The 25,325-nt window shown below is 42.9% G+C and overlaps 2 protein-coding genes across 3 annotated transcripts; one reads left to right on the forward strand and one right to left on the reverse strand.

Moving 5' to 3' along the window:
- The first annotated feature begins 90 nt into the window (after positions 1–90).
- On the forward strand, positions 91–5,579 carry LOC117584202 (phospholipase A1 member A). Its single transcript, XM_034272972.1, has 4 exons — positions 91–604; positions 3,507–4,247; positions 4,313–4,481; positions 4,542–5,579. The coding sequence occupies exons 1-4, from the start codon at positions 499–501 to the stop codon at positions 4,645–4,647; spliced, it is 1,122 nt and encodes a 373-aa protein (XP_034128863.1). The 5' UTR covers positions 91–498; the 3' UTR covers positions 4,648–5,579.
- A 2,033-nt stretch (positions 5,580–7,612) lies between these two features.
- LOC117584408 (vesicular glutamate transporter 1) lies at positions 7,613–16,045 on the reverse strand. Of its 2 annotated transcripts, none has more exons than XM_034273271.1 (9): positions 15,995–16,045; positions 15,066–15,285; positions 13,946–14,417; positions 11,027–11,357; positions 10,376–10,612; positions 9,176–9,826; positions 8,934–9,119; positions 8,661–8,876; positions 7,613–8,596 (listed from the first exon to the last, which is right to left on the reverse strand). In XM_034273271.1, exons 3-9 carry the CDS (start codon positions 13,993–13,995, stop codon positions 8,348–8,350), a joined length of 1,920 nt encoding a protein of 639 aa, XP_034129162.1. In that variant the 5' UTR covers positions 13,996–14,417; positions 15,066–15,285; positions 15,995–16,045; the 3' UTR covers positions 7,613–8,347. The 2 variants fall into 2 exon arrangements, with proteins under 2 accessions (XP_034129162.1, XP_034129161.1); XM_034273270.1 differs by lacking the exon at positions 15,995–16,045 and adding an exon at positions 15,383–15,567.
- Positions 16,046–25,325: the final 9,280 nt, after the last annotated feature.

Here is a 25,325-nt window from a genome sequence, read left to right on the forward strand (position 1 = left end):
CAGAGCAAGCTTTGGCCAATGGTTTTTCGGGGAAAGCTCCAAGACAAACGACTGAAGACACGAACTCGGGCTGCAATCGCTCGAGAGAGCTCCAGCCGAGCGCACACGCACGGATTCCGCGAGACCCCAACCCCACCCCGAGAGTATTCGTGTTGCGTTTGAAACACCCGCGCGTGCCCGCAAAATATATAAAAGAAGTGAAGTAAACAAAATTGATTCAATTTCTGCTGGGGCAGCCGGAATTATGCCCCGCCAGCTTCGTCGTCTTGTTGCGCACTGAAATCGAAATCGAGTCCAATGACCAGCTCTCAAGCTGGTGCCTGTGAAAGAGTGCACACCTTTGGTTAGACAACAAAACACATTGCAGACCTTGACCCATGGCCTGTGAAGAGCTGAACCGCAAGCATAGTTCGGTTATATAATCAAATTCCAGTTGCAAGTAACCAAAACGCAAAGTGAATACTCAAGAGAGTTTGCAAAAAAACAACAAGCCAAGAAATGCAGTTCAAAATTGTGACGAAGCCAAAAGCATTGGTGGGTTCATCCGGTTTGCTGCACTTCATCCTCCTGATTAGTGCCACAATCTCCCGTCTGGAATTCGCCGGTTCGTATGTGCTAAAAGAAACTAAAGTTGAGACGGAAAAGAAAGACTCAAAAGAGAGAGAGAGAGAGAGAGAGAGAGACGTTTACGTTAAACTTTTACTTTCGCCCTGCTGCTGGTTGGAACCTTTATTTTCGGCCGTGCCTGAATTGGTTTGTGCCTGGCCTTTCTTTTGGGCCTGTCATTGTAGATCTGCTGGCAGCTGTGGCTGTGGCTGTTTGCTGTTTGCTGTTGACACTTTAAATTTGCGTCAACTGCCTAAACTGATGGCATAAATTTCATTTTTAAATGCGAGTAGTTGCACAATACTTATGCATGAGTTTCTTTTCTTTATTTTGTGCGGAGTCATCCCGCGTTGACCTTGCTTCGTCTGCTCGGTATTGTTTATATAAAAGCATGGATATTCCCAAAACTATTTTTATAGGCACTTCTAATGTCGTTGCTCTGACAAATACTTGAAAGTTTTTATTGTCTGTGCCAGGCATTGATATTTTCATGGCTCATCTCGCGCACAAATGTTGCCTTTGTCTTATCATGGTAATCTCTTGCCTCTCGCTAGCTAATTAATTGCAGTGGCTACCGTTCGTTTATGCTGCTAGACGAATGCTCTGGAATTCCTCATAATTCGTGTCTTTCATTTAAATTCATATTTATGTTCATTTACACCTCCACCTTGACACTCTTCGTTGCTGCTTGTTTCTGTTTCACTGCTGTTGCAATATTAACTACTTGACCAAGTTATATGTTTAGCTGCTGATGAAGGTGTCATCGCCGTACATTCCCAGCCCTGGCAGCCACTGGTCTCTCACTGAGGCCGGCTAATGGCGGGGTACGCGCATTGCCGAGGTGCGTGTCACTGGCAAACTGTGACGTGGAGCCATGGTCAGGGGGGGGCAGTTGGATGAAGGATTTTGGGCAGGTTAATGCTGGGGCAATCATTATTCGAGACTGCAGGTTAATGGACACCCCAAGCACTCCAAGCACCAGTCAAATTAATAAAGTGGGTCAAACAAGTCAAAGTATAATTCGAAGTTCAAGAATTTATTCCATGGATACTTCCATAATTGATTTCTTTAGCTTAATTATGGACCAGTTTTGACACACAAAACTCAATATCAGCATCGAGATCAAGCCAATTTACCAATAGTCTCAACAAAAAACCACTCAAAGCCATACAATGTATGTGACTCATGGCAACATAAACATAAAAAGCCCACAAAATAGAGAGAGAGCAACCACAGAGACGAGCCCCAAAACAAACCAAAACATTTTTCACTTAGCGAACGATGAGGAGTTCGTGTTTGGGTCTTCCGCCTTTTGCCGGCTTCCGTTTTAGGCATTGGATTGTGATTTGTGTTAGTTGGACACCCTCGGCCACAAATCCAACCCAATTGCAGCACAATTTCCATGATTTCCACTCGGGTTTTCTCCAAACAATAGATGTAAACAAAAACCAAAAAGTCATTTAATTGGAATGCGTTAATTTAACATGGGAAAAAGGACAGAAATGGTTAGGGTAGGGGTAGAAAACAAAGTTGATTTGCTTATTGGCTTACATAACACGGTAAAAGCAGCGCTGCAGATAAACGATTGTGAAAAGCAAATGTAAACAGCAAAGTTGAAGACAATTGAGGCATGACCACGGCAGTACCGACCATTGCTAATTGAAGTCTTGCTGGAGTCTGGGGGTGGGCGGTTGAGTGGATTTATGCAGAGGCCTCTGATGTAAACTGACCGCCTATTGCATGCTAAGCTCATCAGCAATCCGTCTATTTGTCTGACAAGCACCAAAACATGTCATCGCAACATGAAATCGAAGTGAAGTGAAATGGTAACAACAAGCCAGTTGCCCATCTTGCTCACTGTGTCTATGGGGTATGTGCCCTATAAGGCAGTTATGATATGTTTCGGGTCTTTCCAGTGCTCAGCCAAGCAGCAAAACTCTTCATCTGTAATAGTCTACAAGACCGGTTGCATTATCTGGCTCTGCCTCTTGCTTAGCTCCTTATGTACGCCAATCACAAGTGTGCCAGTTGATATTACCTGCCGCCCACTGAGCCAGCTGAAGGTCGATTCTCCAGCAATTTCGTTAGATTTTAATTTGGCCATTTGCATGCAATGCGCATTGCTGGGGCTTCTTACACATGCCGTGAGCTCACATCAAGCGAGGTGCTCGTCATGGGAACTAGTTCGGGGTTTGGAGCTGAACTTTAACTGAACATTGGATTATAATTACTTTTCAATTAATTTATGGACACCAAATTTAAATATATATATATGTTTATTTTATTATTGAGTTTCAATTTATCAAGAATTTTGCATGGACAAAAAAAAATATTAAAAATTCTTTGAATGTTTTGGTGTTTTTTCTTAAAAATATTTGGAACCATAACGCGCATATCTGTCCACTAACAATGGCTCCCACTACCAGTCAAGCCCATCTGGAATGGTATTTCCTTATGACCCCTCATGAATATGCCGCACAAATTACGCATATTCATGCCGTATCCAGTTGTCAGCTCCAGTTATATCATTGCCAGCAGCACGTTTTGTCAAAAATAGACCCAGCAAACAGCAAACAGCAAACAAAGAGCAACAGGCAACAGGCAAGAGGCATCGTCACTTCCGTTTTTGTCCAACTGCCTGACTTGGGTGACTTTTACTTTCTGCTGTCTGCATGCATTGCTCGTGCCACTGCAACTCCATCTGCAACTACAACTGCAGCAGAAACGCAATCGCATGACATTTGCAGCGTGCCAAATTGCAAACATTCAATGTCGAAGCCAGCGGCTTATGTAATTAAGTGTAATACCAAAGCTGAAGCCGAAGCTGAAGCGGAGCGTGAAACACGTTTACCAACATCCACACCAGATTCAACTTCCACTTAATTTCTCTCTTCTCACAGCTGCCCAAAATGCTGGCGTTGTGGCCGCGGCGGTGGCGGCGGGACAAAACCAAACCCAAGTCTATGTGACGGAGTCCTGCCTGCAGAAGCCGTACCGCTGCCCGCATCCGAAGATTCAGTTCTATCTGTATACGCGCCGCACCCAGGAGCAGCCCGAGTTTATCAATGTGCTCGATGCCAACGCCCTTTACTACACGCACTTCAATCCCCGCCATCCGACGAAGATAATCATCCACGGCTTCGGGGGAGGTCGCGATCTGAGTCCCAGTCCCGACTTGCGGGAGGCCTACTTCAGCGTGGGCGACTACAACATCATCATCGTGGACTATGCCGATGCGGTGAAGGAGCCCTGCCTCAGCCAGATGGACTGGGCGCCCCGCTTCGGCAGCCTCTGCATCTCCCAGTTGGTCAAGTACCTCGCCCGACATCCGCGCGGGGTGCAGCCCGATGACCTTCACTTCATCGGCTACAGCGTGGGTGCCCACATAGCCGGACTGGTGGCCAACTATCTCAAGCCCGAGGAGGGAAAGTTGGGGCGCATCACTGCCCTGGATCCAACGATATTCTTCTACGCAGGGGCCAACAACTCCAGGGATCTGGACACCACCGATGCCAACTTTGTGGATGTTGTGCACACAGGAGCGGGGATACTCGGTCAATGGCATTCCAGTGGACACGCGGACTTTTATGTGAATGGCGGCACCAGACAGCCGGCCTGTGTAGGCTCTGCCACACTCTTCCGTGAGTACCTCCGATAGGGTTCATCCTTGGCTTTTCTTACATACAATTCTGTTTGGATTTTCCAGAAACCTTGGCCTGCGACCACACCAAAGTCACTCCCTATTTTATAGAGTCCATAACGACGACTCGGGGCTTCTATGCCGGTCCCTGTCCCAACTTGTTTACATACCTAATAGGCTGGTGCGAGCCCAAGGATTCCGAGTACGTTCTAATGGGCGAGCACTGCTCACACAAGTTAGTACCGACTCATGTCCTCCTTAATGTCTTTATAGTCATGTTGCTAATACTTTTCAGAGCTCGAGGAAACTACTATGTTACCACTAATGCAAAAGCGCCCTTTGCCCGTGGTTTCCCAGGTAAGGGGCGTTCCAATGGCGAATACCAGGGAGTACGGCGATAATGAAAATTCCTTAATTTTCACATTTTTCGTTGGCTTTCGCTCTGTGGTGCAGACGAGTTCAAAGCGGTTCAGAATTTGTCTCATAAATAAATTTCAAAACATTCCGAAGCAACCTCGAACCTATTCTGAACCCGAGTGCATTCTTTCATCTTTTACACCGTAGCACTGATGTGATTATAGTTTGTTTCCTAATTGTACGAATCATATTTATTTAATATATTTTTGTTGTTAGTCTTAGCCACCGCCATGTTTGCTGGGAGTTGCGACAGAGAAGCGACATCCAATCCCAAGTGTTTCGGGTTCTGTACAAATCAATGAATCTAATCATTAAGTTGTAGGCTGAAAGTTGTTTCAAATAAAAGCAAAATACACTCAATATTTGTTGGCATAATTCTTAACAAGTTCATTTTATTGAGTTCCAAATACAATTTTCGTTAAGGTATATTTTAGTTTTGAATTTAGACGTTTAAATATGGTAATTCGTATAGCCAGATGTCACGCAGTAGTTTTTTCTCGTTCACAGTGTCATAACTCTTTAAATAAATTTGAGTAATATTTTTGGTAAATTATTTTGGGAAGCTGGATGTTAAATGAAAATCTTTTGGTATTGAGCTTGAGTCTTTCGGAATCTTTTCAGTTGCATTTCATGAATATTATTAAGGATTTGTTGTTCTGTTATGAGCATACATTGAAGTATATATGTACGTATATAAGTATATATATGTATATTAACTTGGTTTATCGACCATTCAAATTATACAACATGGGCGGGTGTTGCCAGAAAAGGGATCTCCATTTGTTTTTTTCAATATTTGACTTTGATTTAATTTGTAGCAATTTGTATACAGTACGCTCAATAAACATAAAGAATACATTGTTTGATTTTGTCTTATATATACACAGTTCCAGTATTGATGATCCAAACCTTTCTTTTTTCTAGCATGAAACTTTTCGTTGAAATAATGTGAGCTCCGGCTGTCCGCAGTTCCTTTTTACATTTATAGTATGGATATTTTACTCGTATATATATCTGGTGTGGAATATACTTATGGTATTTGTCTGTCTATATTTGTTCTCTTCCGATGAAAGTGTATGGGTTACTTTTATGGCTGCTTAGCGTTTCTTAGAGCTGCTTTCACATACAACATTAATGTTCGGCTAGGAGTTAAAATAGTACGTAGCCGGTTCCGGCATAATGTAGCTATAGTTATTATTATTACATTAAGTAGTGCTCGTTTTTTTTCTATTTGATTATTATGCTATTATTTTCTTAATTTGGCATTATATACACTTAGATAAATGACTCACAGAAACATTTATTAGCCAATTTGATACATATATTAGGTTAGATTATATACAAACGGTCATGGCAATGGTGTGATTAAGTATTGTCATATATGGCTTTCCGGCTAACATATTTTGTTTTATTATTGTCCACACAGCCCCGAGAGCTTGAGTATCTCTCAAACAGAAAAAGAGATCATAAAGAACTTAGTGCGTTTAGATGAGCACATGACTGGTGAGAGCCTCGTCAGTGTTCATCTCTCCTATGACCAAAACTCGATTTAAGAAGACACACATACGGATTTAAGATAACTATGCTAGTTGCATTTCTCTATGCATTTATGTACACAATGGTTTAGCAATTATTCTAATATTACACATATGCCCAAGGGGCCAACATTTTGAGAAGCATTCAAAATTTGTGCCCAAATTCAAACAGAAGGTAAATAAATAGAAATTCAATTTAAATAATTGCTATTGAACTATAAACTAAGCTTACTTCACTAGGTATTGTCACTTTCACAAGCAGTTTTGGTTGTTAGTTTTATGGATCAAACACGAAGTATTGTTCCGCATGTTAGATTTAAAAATTCCATAATTACGTACTACTTATATAGTTTAAATTTGATTGATTACATACGTTTATATATATTTATATTCGCTGCGCTGTACAAATTACGGTATAAGAATTGACTCTTTTAGTTAGAAAATGTTCACATATTTATTACATAGTGTTTTAATTGTGAATAAATTGATTAAATTACGTTTAAATATAGTTATATATATTTTAATACTTATTCCTAGTTAAATTTGTTGTTCAAGTATTGCACAATCGATTAGATAGTTGTGTTTAAAAAATGAGTGCATCTAAATCAAGTTGTAGGCAGAACCAAAAAATAATGCAGGTGCATAAAAAACTTTAGATACTTTAGGTTTAAAATATATTAAAAAGTGCCATTTGTAATATAAATTTGTGCGCTAAAATTAAAGTGTGCATTTGTTAAATTATATGGTGCATTTTTAAAGATAATTGTAAAAAGAGTTTTGTGCGCTTTTTTGTATGGAAAATTAAAAATATTTACAATATAAATTGGCTAAATATTTGTTCTGATAGTCCATATAAAATTATTTACTTATTTGGACTTTATTTGGACTTTAATATCAGCAGTTGAAAATCCAAGCATATTTATTGAGAATGTTTCTCTGAGAATAAAGCCCAAATAATCTCTTAAATATTTAAAAATTATACTATCAGTTTTTGGGCCGATTTCTGCAAATAAATAAGATAAATTATAATGATCGAAGTAGGTAAACAAGTTTTGTAAAGTGGAAGAAATTTAAAAATAAACAATAATAAGGCAGCCAGCCATAAGGTTTAGTGACAATTTTTGAATGAAAATCTTTTGTATTCGGCTGAAATTGAATAACAAATAAATGTGTTTAGAAGACAAGAAATCGACCCATAGTCCGTGTTAGTGTGTGACGAGTATATGAAGACCAAGTCTGAGGTTAATTGCGCCTACTGCTATCTACTTATGTGACTAAAATATATATATTTTAGTACCTACATCGTGCCTTGCTCGTGCTGTTCAAGTACAATAAGTCAAACAAACAATAATCATAACCATATATATGCATATGAATATTGAATTAGTTAGTGTATGTTATTTTATGGTTATCATTCGTGCCGAACATCAACAATTGCTTAGCTTTTTAAGATTAAAATTGTCCCATGCCTAGATGCTGTCGCCCCGTGGGGCTGATCTTTGCACAGATATAATATCTTCAACGGTAATAAAACTTGCAGTTTTCATATTTGCATAGTTAACAACAATTTGTAGCTAATAATGTCAATAATACATACATATCATGTATATATTACATCGGTTTATATATCTTTTAAGTATTCTTTGAGACGTGGTGCATGTCTGGATTATGTAGTTTATGATATACACAAATGTCCCTCTTCTTGTCCCTCTGTTTCCATTTTGCCTTGTATTTTTGATTGGAGCTTGTAAATAGAAATTCGCGGAAGCGACGTTAGACGACAGATGCTGCAGATCGAATGCGCCTTCCTGTGTCTATGTGTTACTTTTGTGTTTTGCTATGTGTGCATATGTAGTTTCTCTGTTAGGTACATAGTTTCATTGTGTTAGTGTGGCTTGTGGCTTGTGACATTCCTCTGCTGAAAATTCGTTTGAACATGTTTCCTTTGTAGTAATTTACTCAGCGTAGGATCTCGATATTTATAACTACATATGTTTGTCTGTGTGTGTGTATGTGACTAGCGACCCCAGTTCCTCGAATAAAACCCAACATATAGAGTGATGGAATAACTTTAACGACACACCAAGAACAAACGATTTCCAACTACAACTAAAAGCTATGATATATATCAGTGACTAAAGTGATTCCTTTATTGCTGCTGGTAGGACTGCGTGTCGTAGGTCGGCTGTCCTGGCTGTCCTGCCTGCCCAGGCTGGGGTTGCCCTTGCGTGTAGTCATAGTTGTAGGCCACATCGTCGTACGGCGGCGGGGCGGGCTCCTCGGCAATGGGTCCACTGGCGGCCATGGCAAATGGATTGTTGGCCACGTGCCCGGTGGCGCCATAGCTAATGGCACTTGATTGCTGCATTTGGCTCTGCTCATTGTACTCGGGCGCACCCTACAAGGAACAGGTAATGTGGAGGTTAAAGATCACTTATGTAAGCGCTGCGTGCGAGACTTACGAATGCTGTCTCCTTCATGTAGTTGCCCAGCATGCCGGCCTGGCTGGGATCCGTGTTGGTGATGGCTCCCGCCGGTGGTGCCCAAACCTGCTGCTCCTCGGGCGGCGGCTCGGCCCAGGGCTGCAGCTCTCCAGAGGCAAAGATGCCGTAGAAAGTGCAGCCAACCAGATGAACACAGGCGGCCAGGGTGAACACAGTGGTCCAGCAGCCAGTGGGCTGGGTGAGCAAATGTTCTCATATACGTCTAGAAAGGTTTTTGGGCTTGCTACTCACATTAGCCTGTATAAGACCATCCAGTGCGTAGGGCACTATGATGCCTGCCAGCGTGCCAATGCCGTTCGAGAGACCCATTAGGATACTCGCGTAGCGTGGAGCAATATCCAAGTGATTGACATTATAGCCCGATATGGCAAACCCACTGAAGGCCACGCCACAAGTCAGGGCAAACATGGCTCCTGTCTGGAATCAAATGTCTTAGCACTCACCCACAAAAATCTGGAGTCTCGATTACTCACCGCCGTTGAGGAATGTGCCACGAATAGGAAGAACAGACCCTCCATTCCAAACCCACCGCAGTTGAACAGCTTTCTCACATTCGTGGTTGAGAGGATGCCATTCTTTCGCAGATGATCAGCCAGCATACCGCCAAATGGCACAATTGTGGTCATGATCAGATGTGGCAGGGAGCCCACAAAGCCAGCCTCCTCCACCTTGAAGCCGAACTTGTGCTTGAGGAACGAAGATTGGAACAAGACCAGCAGATAGAAGTTCCAGGATCGACAGAAGTTGGCCACTATAATCGCATAGACCGGCATCGAGCGCAACATTTGCCGCCAAGGCGTCGTCTTTAGCGATGGCATCGTCGGATGGAGCGACTCTCCCAGCGACTTTTCGATGTACTTCAGCTCGGGAATGCTGATGGCCGGATGCTTTCGCGGGTTCTCAAAGCACAGCCATATCCAGAACATATACCAAATGATGCCAAACACGCCGTAGGCATAGAACGGCGCCTGATAGCCCACCGTATCAGCCAGCAGCCCAGACAGGGGCAACCCCACCACGACGCCGGCATACGAACCCGAAAAGGCAAGCGTGGCCAGACGGGAGCGTTCCATGGGCGGCGCCCAGAAGCGCCAGATGCCGTGACAAGCCGGATACGTTACACCCTATTAAGGTAAAGGAGACCTCAAGTTATTTTGATGAATTTATGATGATATCTGATAAGAGAAGGCCAAGTGCAGACTAACCGAAAAATCGGATGAAATCTCACTTTTCTGGAATTATTTAGAATAAATTCTACAGTTTTGAAGACCACTTTCTTTACGTATTTTCTGATATTTCTGATTGTAAAGATACACCCTTTTTAAGATATTTCGCTGCACATTTAAAGTGAATTGACAAAAGCATCTTCTCCCATTCGTTTCGTCAAAAATCTTTCCTCCGCCACAACTCTAATTGAGAGAGAGCAGAAAGAAAAATGATAGACTTGGGTGTACACATGAAGAAATCGCATTAAAATAAATGCTTTTGTTATTTTCCCTTCCTTCTAGCCGTATCCTCTTTTGAGGGCTTAGGACATGTTTTCGTTCCACATATTTGCTTTAACAGAAAGCAAAATCGAGTCCCATCCCTGCGCCAATCCCTCCCTTTTCGCAGCATCACGCAGTCGTAATCCTTGGCTTTGATCTGTGGCAAAATCGAATCTGGCTACTTACCTCGAAGAGTCCTTGCAGCACGCGCACACAAATCACCACATGGCCGTGCATCAGCGTCATGGCAAAGGGCACGAACAGATGCAGCGTTGCCGAGCTGACGATGGAGAGGCCGAATATCTTGTTGGCCGGAAACTTGGATGCAATGAAGCCACCGGGAATCTGAGTTATGAGATAGCCCCAGAAGAAGGACGAGTCCACATGGCTCTCCACGGCAACCGTCCAGTTCATAAAAACCGTCTGCAAATAACACAATAGAGACAAAATATTAAACCATGAGTGGGAAAACGGCACTCATTAAAAATTGCCTCGGGCCTTTATTAACGAGCGTCAAACCGGATGTCATGCAAGGCGCACAAACTTGGCGTTTCTCCCCATACGTTTGGGGGGGAGGCGTGACCTTTTGTGTATGACTTTTGAATGATACATGGCCACACCCTAATTGACAGCAGCTTTTATGCCAAATGAAGCAAATTTTCGTCCCATTCCCATGCATTTTTTGTTTGGCTTTCTTTATGTTCAAAATTTAATTTGAATTCTTTCGAGAGCTGAATTTTGTAGCAACTAAAAGCTAAACTAAACGAAGCATCTTTACCATTAAAGATCCGGTGGCAAAAGCACTTATTTATGGCAGTTGTCTCCTGTGTTACTTACCCCATTGTGCTCGCCCTTTAGCTTGGCCGCGGACATATTGCAGCGCATGCCGAAGGCGATCATGAAGCCCACACAGGCCATGGTGGCGATGGTGTAGCGGGCTGGCATGCATGGGCACTCCGCCTTGCAGTACTTGTCGATCTTCCGGAGCGGCGGACGCTCTATTTCCTCGAAGGAGGCGGGAGAGTCGGGCCGGTCGTCGTCGTCGTCGTAGGCGTGGCCGCCGCCGGGTCCGTGGCCCTCGCGCTCCCCGCCCTCCATTTCCTCGTAGCCGCCGTGGCCGGTGTGGTAGCTCTGGGATATCTCGAACTTCTCCATGTTCGGCTTGAGGCTGGAAGGAGGAAAGGGGCGTGCGGATAGATGGACATAATTCATGCCAATTAGAACAGAAACAGGCTACGTATATCAACAGGTCAATAAGAGGGTGTGAAAACACAAATATTCTCCTGCTTGTTAGGGCAGCAGCTGCCACCCTCCCCGATCAAGGTGGTTGCTCTGCGTTCTGCGTCCCCAAGGAATTTCCGTGACTGCGGTAAGAACTGCCAGAGGGAGGCAGTTCCCGCAGCCTGAATGAAATTCAATTTTATTAAGTGGCGATAGCTGGGCTGTGGGTTTAGGTATTTAAAGTTGATTCGACCAGGTGACAATCTGAAATCGCATTTTGGGATTTGATTTCTCTGCCGAGACCTTTTGTCGGTCGAGCACGGTTTAAACACTGTGCAGAACCTTGTCGCTCGCTGATTGATGGCAGTTGTTAGATGATATCGTGCCGGTCTACCCTGCCCACCCATTAACTCTGCTTAAGTGACACATCCACAATGATCCCCCCCTCTCTGGGGGCATTTTTTCCGTTCGATATCTAGACAAACTCCCGAGAAGCGAGCTGTACAAACTAATAAGCAGCCAGCAGCCAAAAACAAGCCACTACAGTGGATAACTTTCTCGTCGTCGCCGACTGTCACATAACTCAAATGTCTGCCGCTAAAGCTACCCTCGTCTGGTCACGCAGGACCGGGAAGTCCGCCCCAAGACGAGGCCGAGGAGTCCTTCCGCCGTCTTGTGCATTGACCGACTTTAAGGACGCCTCGTCTGACGCCAATTTTATGCGGCAATTTTTATTTGCCCTGCGAAAGGGAGAGCGCTGTGTAATGCCTGTCATTAGGTTTGTTATGTGCCGAAAGCAGTTCGATTACCATTTTAGCGGCAGCTGATTCTCAAGACATTCAAGAGTGGCATTAAGGTATGCCAGAGATTATCAGGTAATCAGTTGGGAAAATAAAAAACTCTTCCTAAGCAAGAGCAAGCAATTCCACACCTGCTTTCAATTTATTTTATTTCTGTAATTAAACGGCTTTGTTTTTACTGGTAAATCTATTGTGAGAGCATTCTGACGTTGTCTATCTTCAGAAAGTCATTCTTCAGTGTATAACATTGACTTATTTTTTTGCTGTCTCGCCAAAACTATCCTTGGCGCTAAAGTTTTTCCAGCCACTTGTTTGGCGGGTTGGATTGTCAGTAAAAATGTTGTAGACTTTTTGGCGCCGCATAGATTACTGCTATCTGGCGCCATAGACGCGAGTGGGAAAGCGGAAAGCTGAAGGATTTTCAGCATTCGATGGAAACTCGCGTTTGACTTTAACTTGGTCACAAACGCGCACCCATTAAGCAGCCATTAGATGAAAATAGGGTAGATGTACAGCACTCGTGTATGTACATATACAGAATTCTATTTTCTGTACTCTGCTTGCCTTGACGACTGAGACACTTTGGTACTTGTGGTGCTAATGGTGGTGGTGGGGCATGTCAGCGACACGACCGCGTCTTCAATGACAATTCTAATTTCATTTTCGCTGGCATTGAGAAGGAACTCATTCAGTTTTCCCTTGCTTTGCCTCTTGAGGCATTCCAATTTCTTCGCGCCGCGCGCGCTCCCTGAGTGCCCCTTGAGGGCTTCAGGCACAGATCCTGGCAACGGGCGAATAAAACGCTCGTAAAAATCAATTTCATCTGCAGCCTTTCGTTGGCATGCAACAGATTCCTTAATGAAAGCGATGCCACCTATTGTTCCTATTTCTAATTTGCGCCCAAGGTCCTTGAGAAATCAGTTATCCCGTCCTGGTGCGCCCATAAAATTGCATACCAATGCCTCTCACATTGTCCTCCCCATGAATGACTGAGTGAACGAAGGATTGAACGATTGAATGGTGTGTGAGAGCTTGCCCAATATGCTTCACTACTCGCACTTTATTGTATTCGAGCAGACCAAGGTGATGGAGTCATCGTCGCTGTCAATGGCTTCCGTGTGGGCACGTGCTGGCAACGTGCACGGAATTCCTGAGGCGCCGGTGAGCGTCCCGGCATGCCGAGGCGTTTGTTGTCACCGCTCCTGGAACTCCTGGAAAGTCGAGCTCCCTCTCGTCACTCCCCTTTAATGACTTGTTAAGCATGCCAATAATTTTACAACTTTCCGGGCCCAGACACGTGCCAAAGTTTCGCGACGCCGGCTCGTCGGCAGTGTGCATCAATACGAGAATATTTTCGTATTTTGTATGCTGCATTATCCCGGATTGCCAGGTCAAGTTCATCCAACAACTACCAAGATCAGCGTTGCGTTAAATTAAATTCTTATTTTTTGTTTGCTCACTCTCTCTCTCTCTTTCTAAAGTCCATTTGATTGTAATCATATTTCATTCTCGGCATATTGCCCATCGTCATAATTCTACACTGGCCAGCAAAAGTTAGGTGCAAGGAGAAACTTTGCTCTCACTTTTGTTGTGTGGGAAAAAAGTCTCGTATCGGAAATTGCCTTGGAAATTAGAAATTCTCACCAAAAGTAATCCAAACATTTCTTATTTTGTACATCGCAACCCTTCTGTTTAGTGTAATATCATATCATATTCGATTCGTTTATGCACTCACCCGCCAAACACGCCCGTCGCCTTCTCCTTAAACGCCGTCAAGCCCTTCATGGTGATGCTATGGCAGTGGCCGAAACCTCCTAACTCCTCTGACTCCTGTTCTGACTCCGGTTATGGATCTCCCACTTGGCTCACTGTGTTGCCCGTGCCCGTGCCCGTGCCCGTGCCGTGTCGTCCCTTTCCTAGCGCAGCAAATGTTTTGCTTCGTTGACCGTGCCGTGGTTATCACTTGTGCGCATAAATATTCTCGTACTTTGCTTTGCCTACTTCACGGCGGCTTACCGTGCCAATGGGCGTGGCGAATCGGCTGGCGGTTAATTTCTGTGAGGCCAGCAATAATTTGACGACTTAACTTTCGGCTAAAGAGGGAGACTTTCACTTGGCCGCCATCTAATTTAGATTTTCCGCTGTATTGGCTTGTTCGAAGAGGCTGTGTCTCAACCAGTGGGTGGTTACTTATTCATTCACAGTGCCTGCAAAAGAGATTTGTACCAGTTATTAGTTTGTTCGCCAATTTGTGTGCTGTTGCTGCTGCTGATAAGAAAAGCTCTTGCAGAGCTTCACAATTTTCCACATTTGTTGTAAGCTGCTTATGTTCATAAATTTATTTGTGTTTTTGATGCGTGAGTGGAGGCCTGGTGGAAGGGCGGCAGGGAGGTAGAAAGAGAGTGGTGGTAAGCCGGAAAGGCATTTTGTTTGAATTCTCCTGCTTTTCGAGTGTATTTCGATTGCAATTGATTCTTCATTAAATGTGGGTCTGAAATTTGAGATCAATCCTTTTCAAAAGTGTCCAGAAAACATAACACCTGATTCCATTAACATGAAGTTTGGCCAATTGAGAGTCAGATTTTGTGGAAAGATTTTAGTTTACATCAGCATAAAGTCAAAACTGAAACAAAATATTATGGTATGGGCTCCAAACTTAAAAAAAAAAAACACTAAAAATTAAACAAAAAGGACAAACAAATACAAATTTATTTTCTATTACTCTTCATTTATTTTATTCTAAAATCTATGTTGAATAAAACGTATAAAATTCGGATCATTTTGTGATCTCTTCTTTTTCTTTTGTGTGTTTTATCCCTCCGCACTTATGACCTTTATGAATTTCGCCTACTTACATGCCACACAAGTGTTACGTAATCCATTTCGCCGTGCTGTTCGTGCTTATGTAATCGGCTCTCGCATTACAGTTACATTTAGTTGCGTTTATGTTAAATGATTATTATTAGGCAACAAAATTGATTGATTATTATAAACTATTATTTTGTGGTTGGTTATGATATCACAAATAAGGTACACAGATGACAGATTCTATAGCTTGACACTCAACACGATACGCTGCGAATGGAAGAAGGAGAGGACAAGTAACGATTACATAACCGATTTGATTTTTGGTTGAACGCTCAGTTGTGGTATTATTTGACTACATTCTCACATTTTCTGAACAACACACGCCCGGGAGAAAAAAAAGTACAGGAGTAAAAGTTTGCAATAAACTAATTAAAACTTAAAATGTGGGACGACAACATTCAGACAGAGTTGACGACGAGACCGGCGGCAAGCTACGACGACGAGGATGATGGCGATCCGAATTCAACTCTGTCTGAAGACTGTGTGATAGCCAGGTCATGTTTAGCAGCGTCGTAGACCTCGCAGAGGATCATGCAAGACCAGGACAGGTGGCATGGGGATGGGGATGGGGATGGGGATGGGGCTGGCTGTGGACTGGGTATATAAGCAGCTATCTCAGTCGCGTCCTGAACTGCAGGGTTGGAATACGGCAGAAGGGTAGGGGTAAGAAGGAGGAGCATAGTATATACACTGGAATTGTTCGACTACTGGAAACTGGAAGCGTGGGAAAGGCATGAGAAGATTTTTCCCTTTCAAGGGTATTACGAAGGAGTTTTTCGGGGTCACCAAGGGGAAATTATTAACATTTGCATCCACTCCACTAATCACTCAACAATTTCATAGTATTATTCAGAATATTTTCACTATATATATTCACTATATTCCCCTCTCACTTTTTATACATGGGGCTATATACCAGATGCAGCACTAACGCAGCTCCGAGCTCGCTTTGGCCTCAGCAGGACAACGCACGAAGTGAAACTAACATCATTCGCATTCGCCTTTCTTGTCTGCCCAGATGGGTGCCCTGGTCCAGATTATGCTCTGGCAGAGCATAATCGACCCGCCCGTCTCGCTCGCTCCCACTGCCCGCCGTGTGGTGAAAAGCTCTCCGAGCGTGGAGCTGCGCAGGCCCAGGAATGCGGACGGGCTGTGCCGGAATGCCGTACCCAGCATTGGTCGAGGGTTGCTGGCAACAGTAGCAAAGCCGCGCTCTGGCCGGAGTGGGGGCGGCCGAGCCACCTGGCCGGGCCAAACCAATCAGGAGCCGGGATTTCCCACCTCCGGTATATGGCCTGATATGAGTGGGCGGCATGGGAATGCGGCGTGGTCTGGCATGCGAATCTCAGTCGTGCGTGAAATGCTATTAACATGTTGCCAGGCCATTTTCCATTATTTTCCTGCCCTGCCATATACCCGTACATATACATTCTCCTTCTGTCTGGCGCTGGGTCTGCTTCCCGGGCCCGTACATAGCACAAAATGTCGGCCATTTTGAATATTTTCCCTGTCTGCTCCGCTGGCTTGATTGCTCCAAACTCTAAACTCTAAACTCGAAAAACGCAGCGATTTATGGATGAGCACCGCCGCATCAAAACTCATTCCCCCTCTTATTGACGAATGTCCAGTCGATTGAGGATTTGATAGATTTGCTTTCTACGTGAGACTTTAAATATAAATTTGCCAAATTTTGGGGATTGTCAAAGCTACTTTTAGAGCAATTTATATGAAAGAAATGGCAATTCATTAGTTATTGCCAGTCAAGAATGGTCAAAGCTAATGGAGAACATTAATATTGCAATTCATTTAAATGGAGTGCAATTTATATTTGAGTTAAAAAGAAAGTCCACTAAAGCAAGTACCTATTGTACTTACACACTTATTTAATTTTTATTGGGGAATAAATTATTTGTAAGCATTAATTAAATTGAAAAACTGTCAGCGAAGCTTGTCTGCAAATTGAAATTGTTAAGAACATTTCATTGAGATTTAGGAATGTATTAAAAAGGTTAAGCTTAAAATACATAATGTTCCGAAAACAATAAATACTAATTTAACTTTCATAACTTCAGCAAGAAGAACAACATTTTCATCCCAAAATATAATATTCGATGGGCATGCAAAATATTCAAAATAGTAAAGTAAAGATAGTAAAAAATATAGTTATGAGCAGGAAAACACTTTTAAACCCAGTTTTAATTATGCATTTGTATTTTTTATTATTTATTTATTACTCAACTTAAATAATTGAGAGGAAACAAATTAATATCCATTTAAATTTTAATTGGACAACTTCTAAGCCATTTTTATATAATTTTGTATATAAGTAAAGACATTTTCCTTATATGTTATTATCATAACATTTACAATTATACGCATGTAAAATGTAGTAATATCAAATTATTGTAATATCAGATTATAATAATTGTTATAAATATGGAATTTTCGTTAGTGATCAATGATCTACACAATTTTATAAGTAAGTCGCAAAAATATGTGTGCATGCACATTTGAAACATAATTTTATGCACTGATGTACTCGTACAATGAATGAAAATGATCTGAAAGTATAGCAGGAAACATTTTACGATAACTTATTAGAAGTACACTGTCAAATGTTAAATATCAAATGTTTTTCTAATAATGCAAGAGTCTACTTTTGATTTCAATTTGAAATTGCAAATCAGTGGCATTTTAGGCTAGATTTTGAATAATACAAGAATGGTTCTTCAAACTTTCACAGTCGCCTAAACAGTATTCCCATTTTGGGCTGGCCACTTAAAGTAGCCAATAATCTCAGTCAACAGTTTGTGCAAGTGCCCCGATTCTCACACACCCAGCACGACCAATTCATAATCCACAAAAGCTATGGCTCATAGAGATCCCCACTTCCGTTCTAGCCCCAGCCTGTGGAACTCCCCTTCGACCACGGCTCTCCTGGAGACAAGGCCAATACGACGCATTGGTCTTACCCTCATAAGCATAAAGCAAACAGCCAAACAGTTGCTACTCAGCAAAAAGCTATAATAAAGTTGCGGAAGCAAACAGCAAAGCGAAATAAACAGGAGGTAGAACGAGAAAACGAGAAAAAAGGCGAGCTGGGAAATGAAATGAAAATCAACAAAACAGCGGCAGCCTCGGCAGTCATAGCCGCAAAGGATTTCGTATTCGAAAGGATACGCTTACAGGACGAGGGCGACATAGGAGAAGTGAGAGCAGACATTTGGGCAGACAGCTCCATAGACAGGACGGCGGCATAGCCCAATAGCCAACAACAATACAGCAGCCGCCTCAGACACATCAGACACTGTGATATTAAATTTCGAAAAATCCTTGATTCCCGCAACGGTTACTATTTAAACAAAGCGATTAGAAGTGCAGTGGGGAGACCTCCTAAAAGCAGCCAGTAGGCAGCGGCCTCCACATTGATTGACATAAATGAAGAATAATCGAATTGCGCTCATAAAACTCTAAACTAAGTGGCAGCCTTGTCAACGCCTCGAGTGTCAGTCGAACGTCCACAGTGCACAGTGGGCTGGCAATATGCTTTTATGGTTGTGAAATAATCAAAATTGCCAACAACAAATAATTATAATTTCATTTTATTTTGACATTAAAAATGTTATTACAACTATTTATTCTTAATAAATTTGTGAATGCATTTTGTTACACCATCTGTTGAATAAAATTAAATAAATGCCAGTAAGCTGCTTACCAAAATGAATAACATTCAATGGCAATATTCCCGTTCAGTCCCACTGTGCCTCACAGCGAGCACCCGCCCTCATAAATTGCACGCAAAAAAGTGTCAAACTTGAGTTGACAGGCCGAAGCCTGAGCCCGAGCCCGAGCCCGTGCCGTGCTCGTGGCCATGGCGGAAGATCGAGAGAACAGTCCCGTCGCTCGTCAGCGGTAATTAGTGCAGCTTCGACCAAAAGTCATCTTCAATTTCATTGCGCCAGCGTAATCATCATTATCCATCCAGGCAGTCGTTCTAGCTGCTGATGTTGCTACATCTCTGGGTGTCTCTGCCTTTTGCACTAATTACAAAATAACTTTTGAGGCTTTCGCCTCTTGCTGTGCCGTGTCAACTCTCTGTAACTTTTGGGGGACTCCCCATGGTGTCTATGATGTATGGCTTTTCGTTGTCTGATTTATGAGGGATGGGGCGCGGATTACTCCGAGCAAAAGGGTTTCACGGGTACAGCTTCACACGTTTTTAATTACCAGACCAAAATGTGATGACTTTAAAAGTTGGTCCTCCTCAGAGACCCCACAAGTACGCGTATGCCCGAGGAGATATTTTCCCACACGGAAAGCCCTGACGAGCGAAATTGATGAACTTCGGCCGACTGTTGATCTAGCAGACTCATCCTGTCAATCCACATGTCCACCCACTCAATCACAAAACTAAACGCTGCGCCAGTCGATAAGCGTGCCACATGGACTAAGGCTGTGTAGTGGTAGTACGAGTAAAGTGCCACATCGGTGAAACGAAATCCGTTCAGAGGGGTGGGTGCCACTGAGTGGGGTGTGGTGCGAGGGTGTCTCTGGCACAAAACGATTTCGCTTCCGTCAGTCTGAGATTTAATATTTATTTTTGTTTGTGTGCAAATAGCTGGAAGCGTGAGAGATATGAAGTAAGTCTGGTATTAGATGGGAAAATGTGAAGCAGAGGCTGCAGGGGCTGACTGTGCTAGCAGAGCGCAATTTCCTTTTGTTTGATATCGACTTTATAAAATAACTTTTTTGCTTAAATTTTACTTGGATATTTACCTTAGTTATATGTAACTGTATGTGAGAATCTCTCAAGTTATAAAAGCCTTCGAAAAAAGCTCAACTTTTATCTTGGGGAATCTTTTCTATAATATTATAGACTAACCCTTAAAAGTAATCAATTTATGAAGGTCTCACACATATCGGTTTGGTTACGCAATAGTTTCTCCTCTTGGTGAAGGAATTCCTCTTCTTAATTAGCATATGCTTCCATTTATGAGCCAAGTCCCACCCCTTTGACAGAAGTCCATTAGGGGCATAGCAGGAATATTTATTCATATGAAACACATTTTTCTCTACGATTTTTTACCCACAACAAAAAGCGGAAAACACAAAAGCCAAAAAGCGAGGCGGCCGCCAGTGCAACTTTATTTCAAGCTAGAATGCACACTCCTTCGTCCGCTTTTATTCCATACCCTACAGAGTCCTGCCACAGGCGGCATACCGGAAGCAAATGCTTTTGTCGCCCGGCGTGTGCCGAGCATTGTTGCTGCTGTTTGGTTTTTGTATTTTACCCTCAAAATGCATAAATATGAATGTATATCTAAATCTTTAGAATGTCTTGATTAATGTTGGCGCACGTTGGCTTTTACCCCTACCAACACATAGAATATACATATGAACGGGGAAGGGTAATAAAAATGTTGACACACATCATTTAACAGCAGCGGGCAGTCAGGACTGCGACCACGAGCACTCCTCCTTGGGAACGTCTGAACGTTTTATAAATAATTTTAAATTTTCAAACATTTCAATTCGAAGTGGACACCTGATACCCTCCAACCCAGACCACAGTCAAAGTCGAGCCGTTGCCATTGCCTGCCAGGCATCATAATGAATCTAATCACTTACGCTCGAGTGCATCAATTATGCTGCCATCAAGCATCATGAGGAGGCAGACAGGCTGACAAAATGACTCCGAGACAGACTCCCAGTGGTTGGGCTGACAGGCGTGGCGAGTGGCGAGAAAAACAGAAGCGACGACGTGCCCATTGTTAACAGTGGAAATTTGTTTGCTACGTCATCGCAACAACAAGCTCGTCAGCATCCAGATGATAGCTTTATGACGATATAAATATATGTACGGGTGTATGTATCTATCCACCCCAAAAAGTGGCCATAGAACATGTGCACTCCTGAGCAGAACGGAGCTGCAAAATTTAAATCAGATTTATGAGGGGGTCAATAAAGTATAGAGATAGGAACTTACATATACACATATATATGTAGAAGAATTGGCGAAGCTTTAACATTGTAAAATGCAGTAGAAATTTAATTTGGAGTGCAACAGGTATAAAGCGTTGGCTTAATCATGAACAAATGCACTTGAGAGTTACTCAAAAAAGAGACAAGAGATACTTAAAACTAAAATGAAGACTAATGACTAAAGGTAAGTTCCTCGAGAAATCAAATTATGGCAAATTTTTGGAACTTAACAAACAACTTTTAAAGTCCAACCCTCGTTTAAGGTCGTTGGAGGCTTTGGTCAGCTGTGTGAAGAAACCATGAAATGTGTATTCATTCGGTAGGGCTTTGCATCATTAGAAAAATATTAAATTTCCTTCAGATAGAGCAGGAGAGCAGCCAAAGGAGCTGGCAGCAGAGGGGCTTTAATTGCTGTGAATGTGAATACTTAAAAGTTGTTGCCTTTTATGCGGTTGCCGTCAAAGCGAAACTCAATTAAGCTGCAGTCAGACCCCACACCACGGACTGACTACCGTCACCCCCGGATTTGAAACTGCTGATACGGCAGTTGACGACAACAACAAGGACATCAAGGAGGATGCTTTGTCATGGTTGCCAGACTCCGTCCATCCCCCGTCCATTCAACGAACAAATGCCCTTTCAAAGGCATTTTTAATTGAAATTATCTGATGCTACCTTTCGCAAGTCCCCGCAAATCATTGCATGAATTCTACGTTTTTCTGCTTTGTTACCTTGAATTCGATTTGATTGACATGTGAGACGCTTCCGAAGAAGTTTCGAAGTTTGTTTGCATCTTTGTACGCTAATAGCGGCCTTAAGTCGCCCAACGATACGCCATAAATCCATGTTAATAACGCCACGGAATATCTACTCCGTCTTGAGTCAGTCTCGATGGGGATACGAGCCGGTTATAATGTGCTGAGACTCGCAAGTTTCCAAGGGAGGGTCGAGGGAGAGTTTCAAGCTCAAAGACATTTAAGTAGATTAAGCGACTTTCATGTTGTGTCCTGAGTCTTTGGGACATCAACCCAAATGAACGTCGACAGTAAAACAATTCACGAGGCACGCCCGGTGCAAAGGACTTGAGCACGGCATCAGCAGCGATGGAAGGATATAGAGCCCCGCAATATGCCTCGCCAGTTCCCACTCAAAATATGCAAATAAAGTCCTTGTGCAGAGGCGCGGCTGCAGGGGCGTTGCAGCAGCAAACAATGAAAGTAAATGCCAAAACATTTTATTGATTATCAGGCAGAAAAGGAAGCTGAGACACAACTGAGCACTGTGGTACGAGGCAGAGGTTTTCTGGATACAATTGGTCAATTTCTGGTCAATTCAACCATCTGTTTTTTATACCTACAGCAGCTGCATGCATACTCGTATACAAGTGATGAATTAGTAATAGTTGCATAATCTCTCCTCATAAAACTTGACAACAATTTTATTTTTTCACAAAAATTATAATCAAAAGTTAGACTTACATATGTGGCCTATATGGCATATCCTATATCCCCTTGGCACACCAATGAAATGGTTTTCATCCCACTGTGCCTTCATGCTACTTCAGTTGCCATTAGTCGGCGCCGGCGAGCAGCTACACTTTTTGCCAGTTGTCTGACGACAATGAAAGTCGAGTCTGCTCGAGAGTGTGTGTGCTTGGGCAAGGGTATGGGTAAGAGCATTGAAGCATTTTAATAACCGCAGTGGAGGAGTGGAAAGCGCTGCGTGGAGTGGGCATGAGGGAGGCCCATAAATTATGCCACCCACCGACAAAAAAAGGCAACAGCATTGACAGAGTCGTCCTTCCTTCTGGCTTGTGGCCCGCCCGTTGAGCTATTTGTAATACACAGCTCTAAAACTCTCGCCGGATTGCTCTTTTGAGCGCGCTGAGGGGGCCCAAAGGACCGCCCCCCGTTTTCCGATGCGTTTGATATACGATCGCAATTTTAAACTTGAACAGGAAATGACAATTCGAGGAGCGTTCAGATATAACGAGTCCGTGTCCGAGTGGTCAATGTGGCGTCATAATGCAATTGCATAATTTTCTTAAAAGCTCTGAAAACAGTCTCTGAAAATAACAATAATGTTGACGATGCCGCAACTCGAGTGCACTTGGACCATTCAGAGATCACAAAAGGCATTACAGAAATTAAAAATGCCCCCAAATGGGCAATGAACTCCGGGCACTGAGACACATTTGGTCACTGGCCGGACAGGACAATCAGGCAAATGGTGTGAACAGGACATTTTAGCTAATTGAAACGAGTTTCCAATGCAAATACAAGTGGCAAAACTCGCATAAGCTCAGCGAATTGTTGGCAACAAAAAATAAATAGAAATAAGTGTGCAAATCCTGGCCAGCTCGAGGGAGTCACGTATCAGCTGCTGGCTTTACTTAAAGCTCTCGTCGGTCGCTGTCGCTGTCGCTGTCGCTGTGCTGTCTGGGGCAAGGCCACCTGTGGCGCCTCTCCAGGGCACCACCATCACGTCTCAGGTGCGAAATGAAGATTTATAAAATGGCAAATTGATTTAACGTGCCAAGCGTTTCTTAATTCAACAGCAAGAACACCCAGAAACGCAGTTGATAACATTGTAATGCCTCCTCTGGGGGTAGCACACCCTTAACCTCACCCCCTGTGTCGAGTGAGTATGTTTTTGGATCAATTTCACCCCAGAGACCTGGTAATTGAGGGTAAACTAACGTATGCCTCATCAACAGGTAATTTCTGTGCGGGATTTTTATGACAACTTGCGGCTTGTTACCCGTAACTCGGATAAATAATTCATAAGGAAGCTTTAACTCTCGTAACGAGCTTGTCTCGGTTTCAGAAACGCTTTCGTTGGAGTATCTTCCCCCACAAGAAATTTGAATACTCCAGCATCACGTTTTCCGACTGTTCTTCTGCCTTCGTTCTAACAATCGCGTTGCGCATTTTTATTATTTTTCTTTTCTTTTTTTTATTGGTAATATAATACATTCAATTCAGTTTTTAGCTTTCTTCGCGCAAACAGAACGCGGAAAAAATTCAATTAAATGTAATCGCATATTTTTTTCTTCTGCTTCCGTGACTGATTGTTCTAAGGAAGAGCGCATAAAAAACGCTGAAATTAAAATTGAATAAATAGCTAAATAAACACGCTCTTTGAAAGTGAATGCTAATTTCGGGCTTTTCCTCATGTTTCCACTCTGAGTTGTGGAGTGCGATTTCCCTTCCACTCTAGGGCCGGCGGCACGTGCCAAAGAAAATCCTTTTAATGTGTCGCCAAAGTTGGGAAATTCGATATAATAAGTTGTTAAAGAACGGAAAAAATATCTTGGATTTGTAGACTTACACTTCTCTGGGTTTCATATAATCACACATGCTTGAGTGGAAAAGTTTTGTCCTGAATAGGAGAAGGCGTTTCATAATGCTGTCTTGACAGCATGAGAATATTAAGAACTTTATAATATTGGCAAAGCTTGAATACAATTCGAGAGCTGGTGAATAAAAAGAATACAATCAAAAATTGTTAAACACGGAGATGTATTTCGAACCACGAAACCGAAGACTTCAGTAAAATTCAATTACAGGGGCAAAACACATTTCAATTAGAATCAATTAATGATGTTCTAGTTTATGCCTCGTGCAATGCAGAGATTTTGCCATCTGTTCCGAGTTGGCCTAACCAGCTTAAAACCAGAAAAACGTTTTCATTTTAGCAAGGAGGCATCGAAATTCAATTAACCTCAAGTGGATGCCACAGCAGAGGAATGAACGTAAGACAAAAGCAAAAAGCTGCGGTGGCATTCACACCTCATCAGCGTCAAGAGTTTTTGGATGGAATGGGAGTTTTGCCAGATCATCCCCTGGCCGAAGTCAGAGACTGAGTTTGTGTGTGTTTTCCAACGTTTAGCCCTAGCCCGGGGTTGTCGATGCCATATTAAACTTTTACTGCTCCGGCCTCGGCCTCGCCTTCAGCTCAAGGGAAAGTGCCCAGAACTCGGTCTGATTAAGAGTTGAGCAAACAAATCGAAAACCAGTCGAGGCTGCTCTCCTGTTTGCTTAGCCAGTGTCTAAACAACGCTCTCGACTGTTTTTTAAACTGTTTGCAGTGCGTATCTGAATGGCAGAACAACCAACCCCCTTCTGCCACTCAGTTGGCCAGGCATGTAATTAACATTTCAATTTTGTTCATCAGGCAAATGTATCTCTTGTGCTTCAGTGCTTTCCCGCCTCCAACCACCGCAGTACCCGTAGATAAATCGTGTTTCTGCTGTTCCGTGTTGA

Source organism: Drosophila guanche, unplaced genomic scaffold, assembly GCF_900245975.1.
Source record: "Drosophila guanche unplaced genomic scaffold, DGUA_6, whole genome shotgun sequence".
NCBI lineage: Eukaryota > Metazoa > Arthropoda > Insecta > Diptera > Drosophilidae > Drosophila > Drosophila guanche.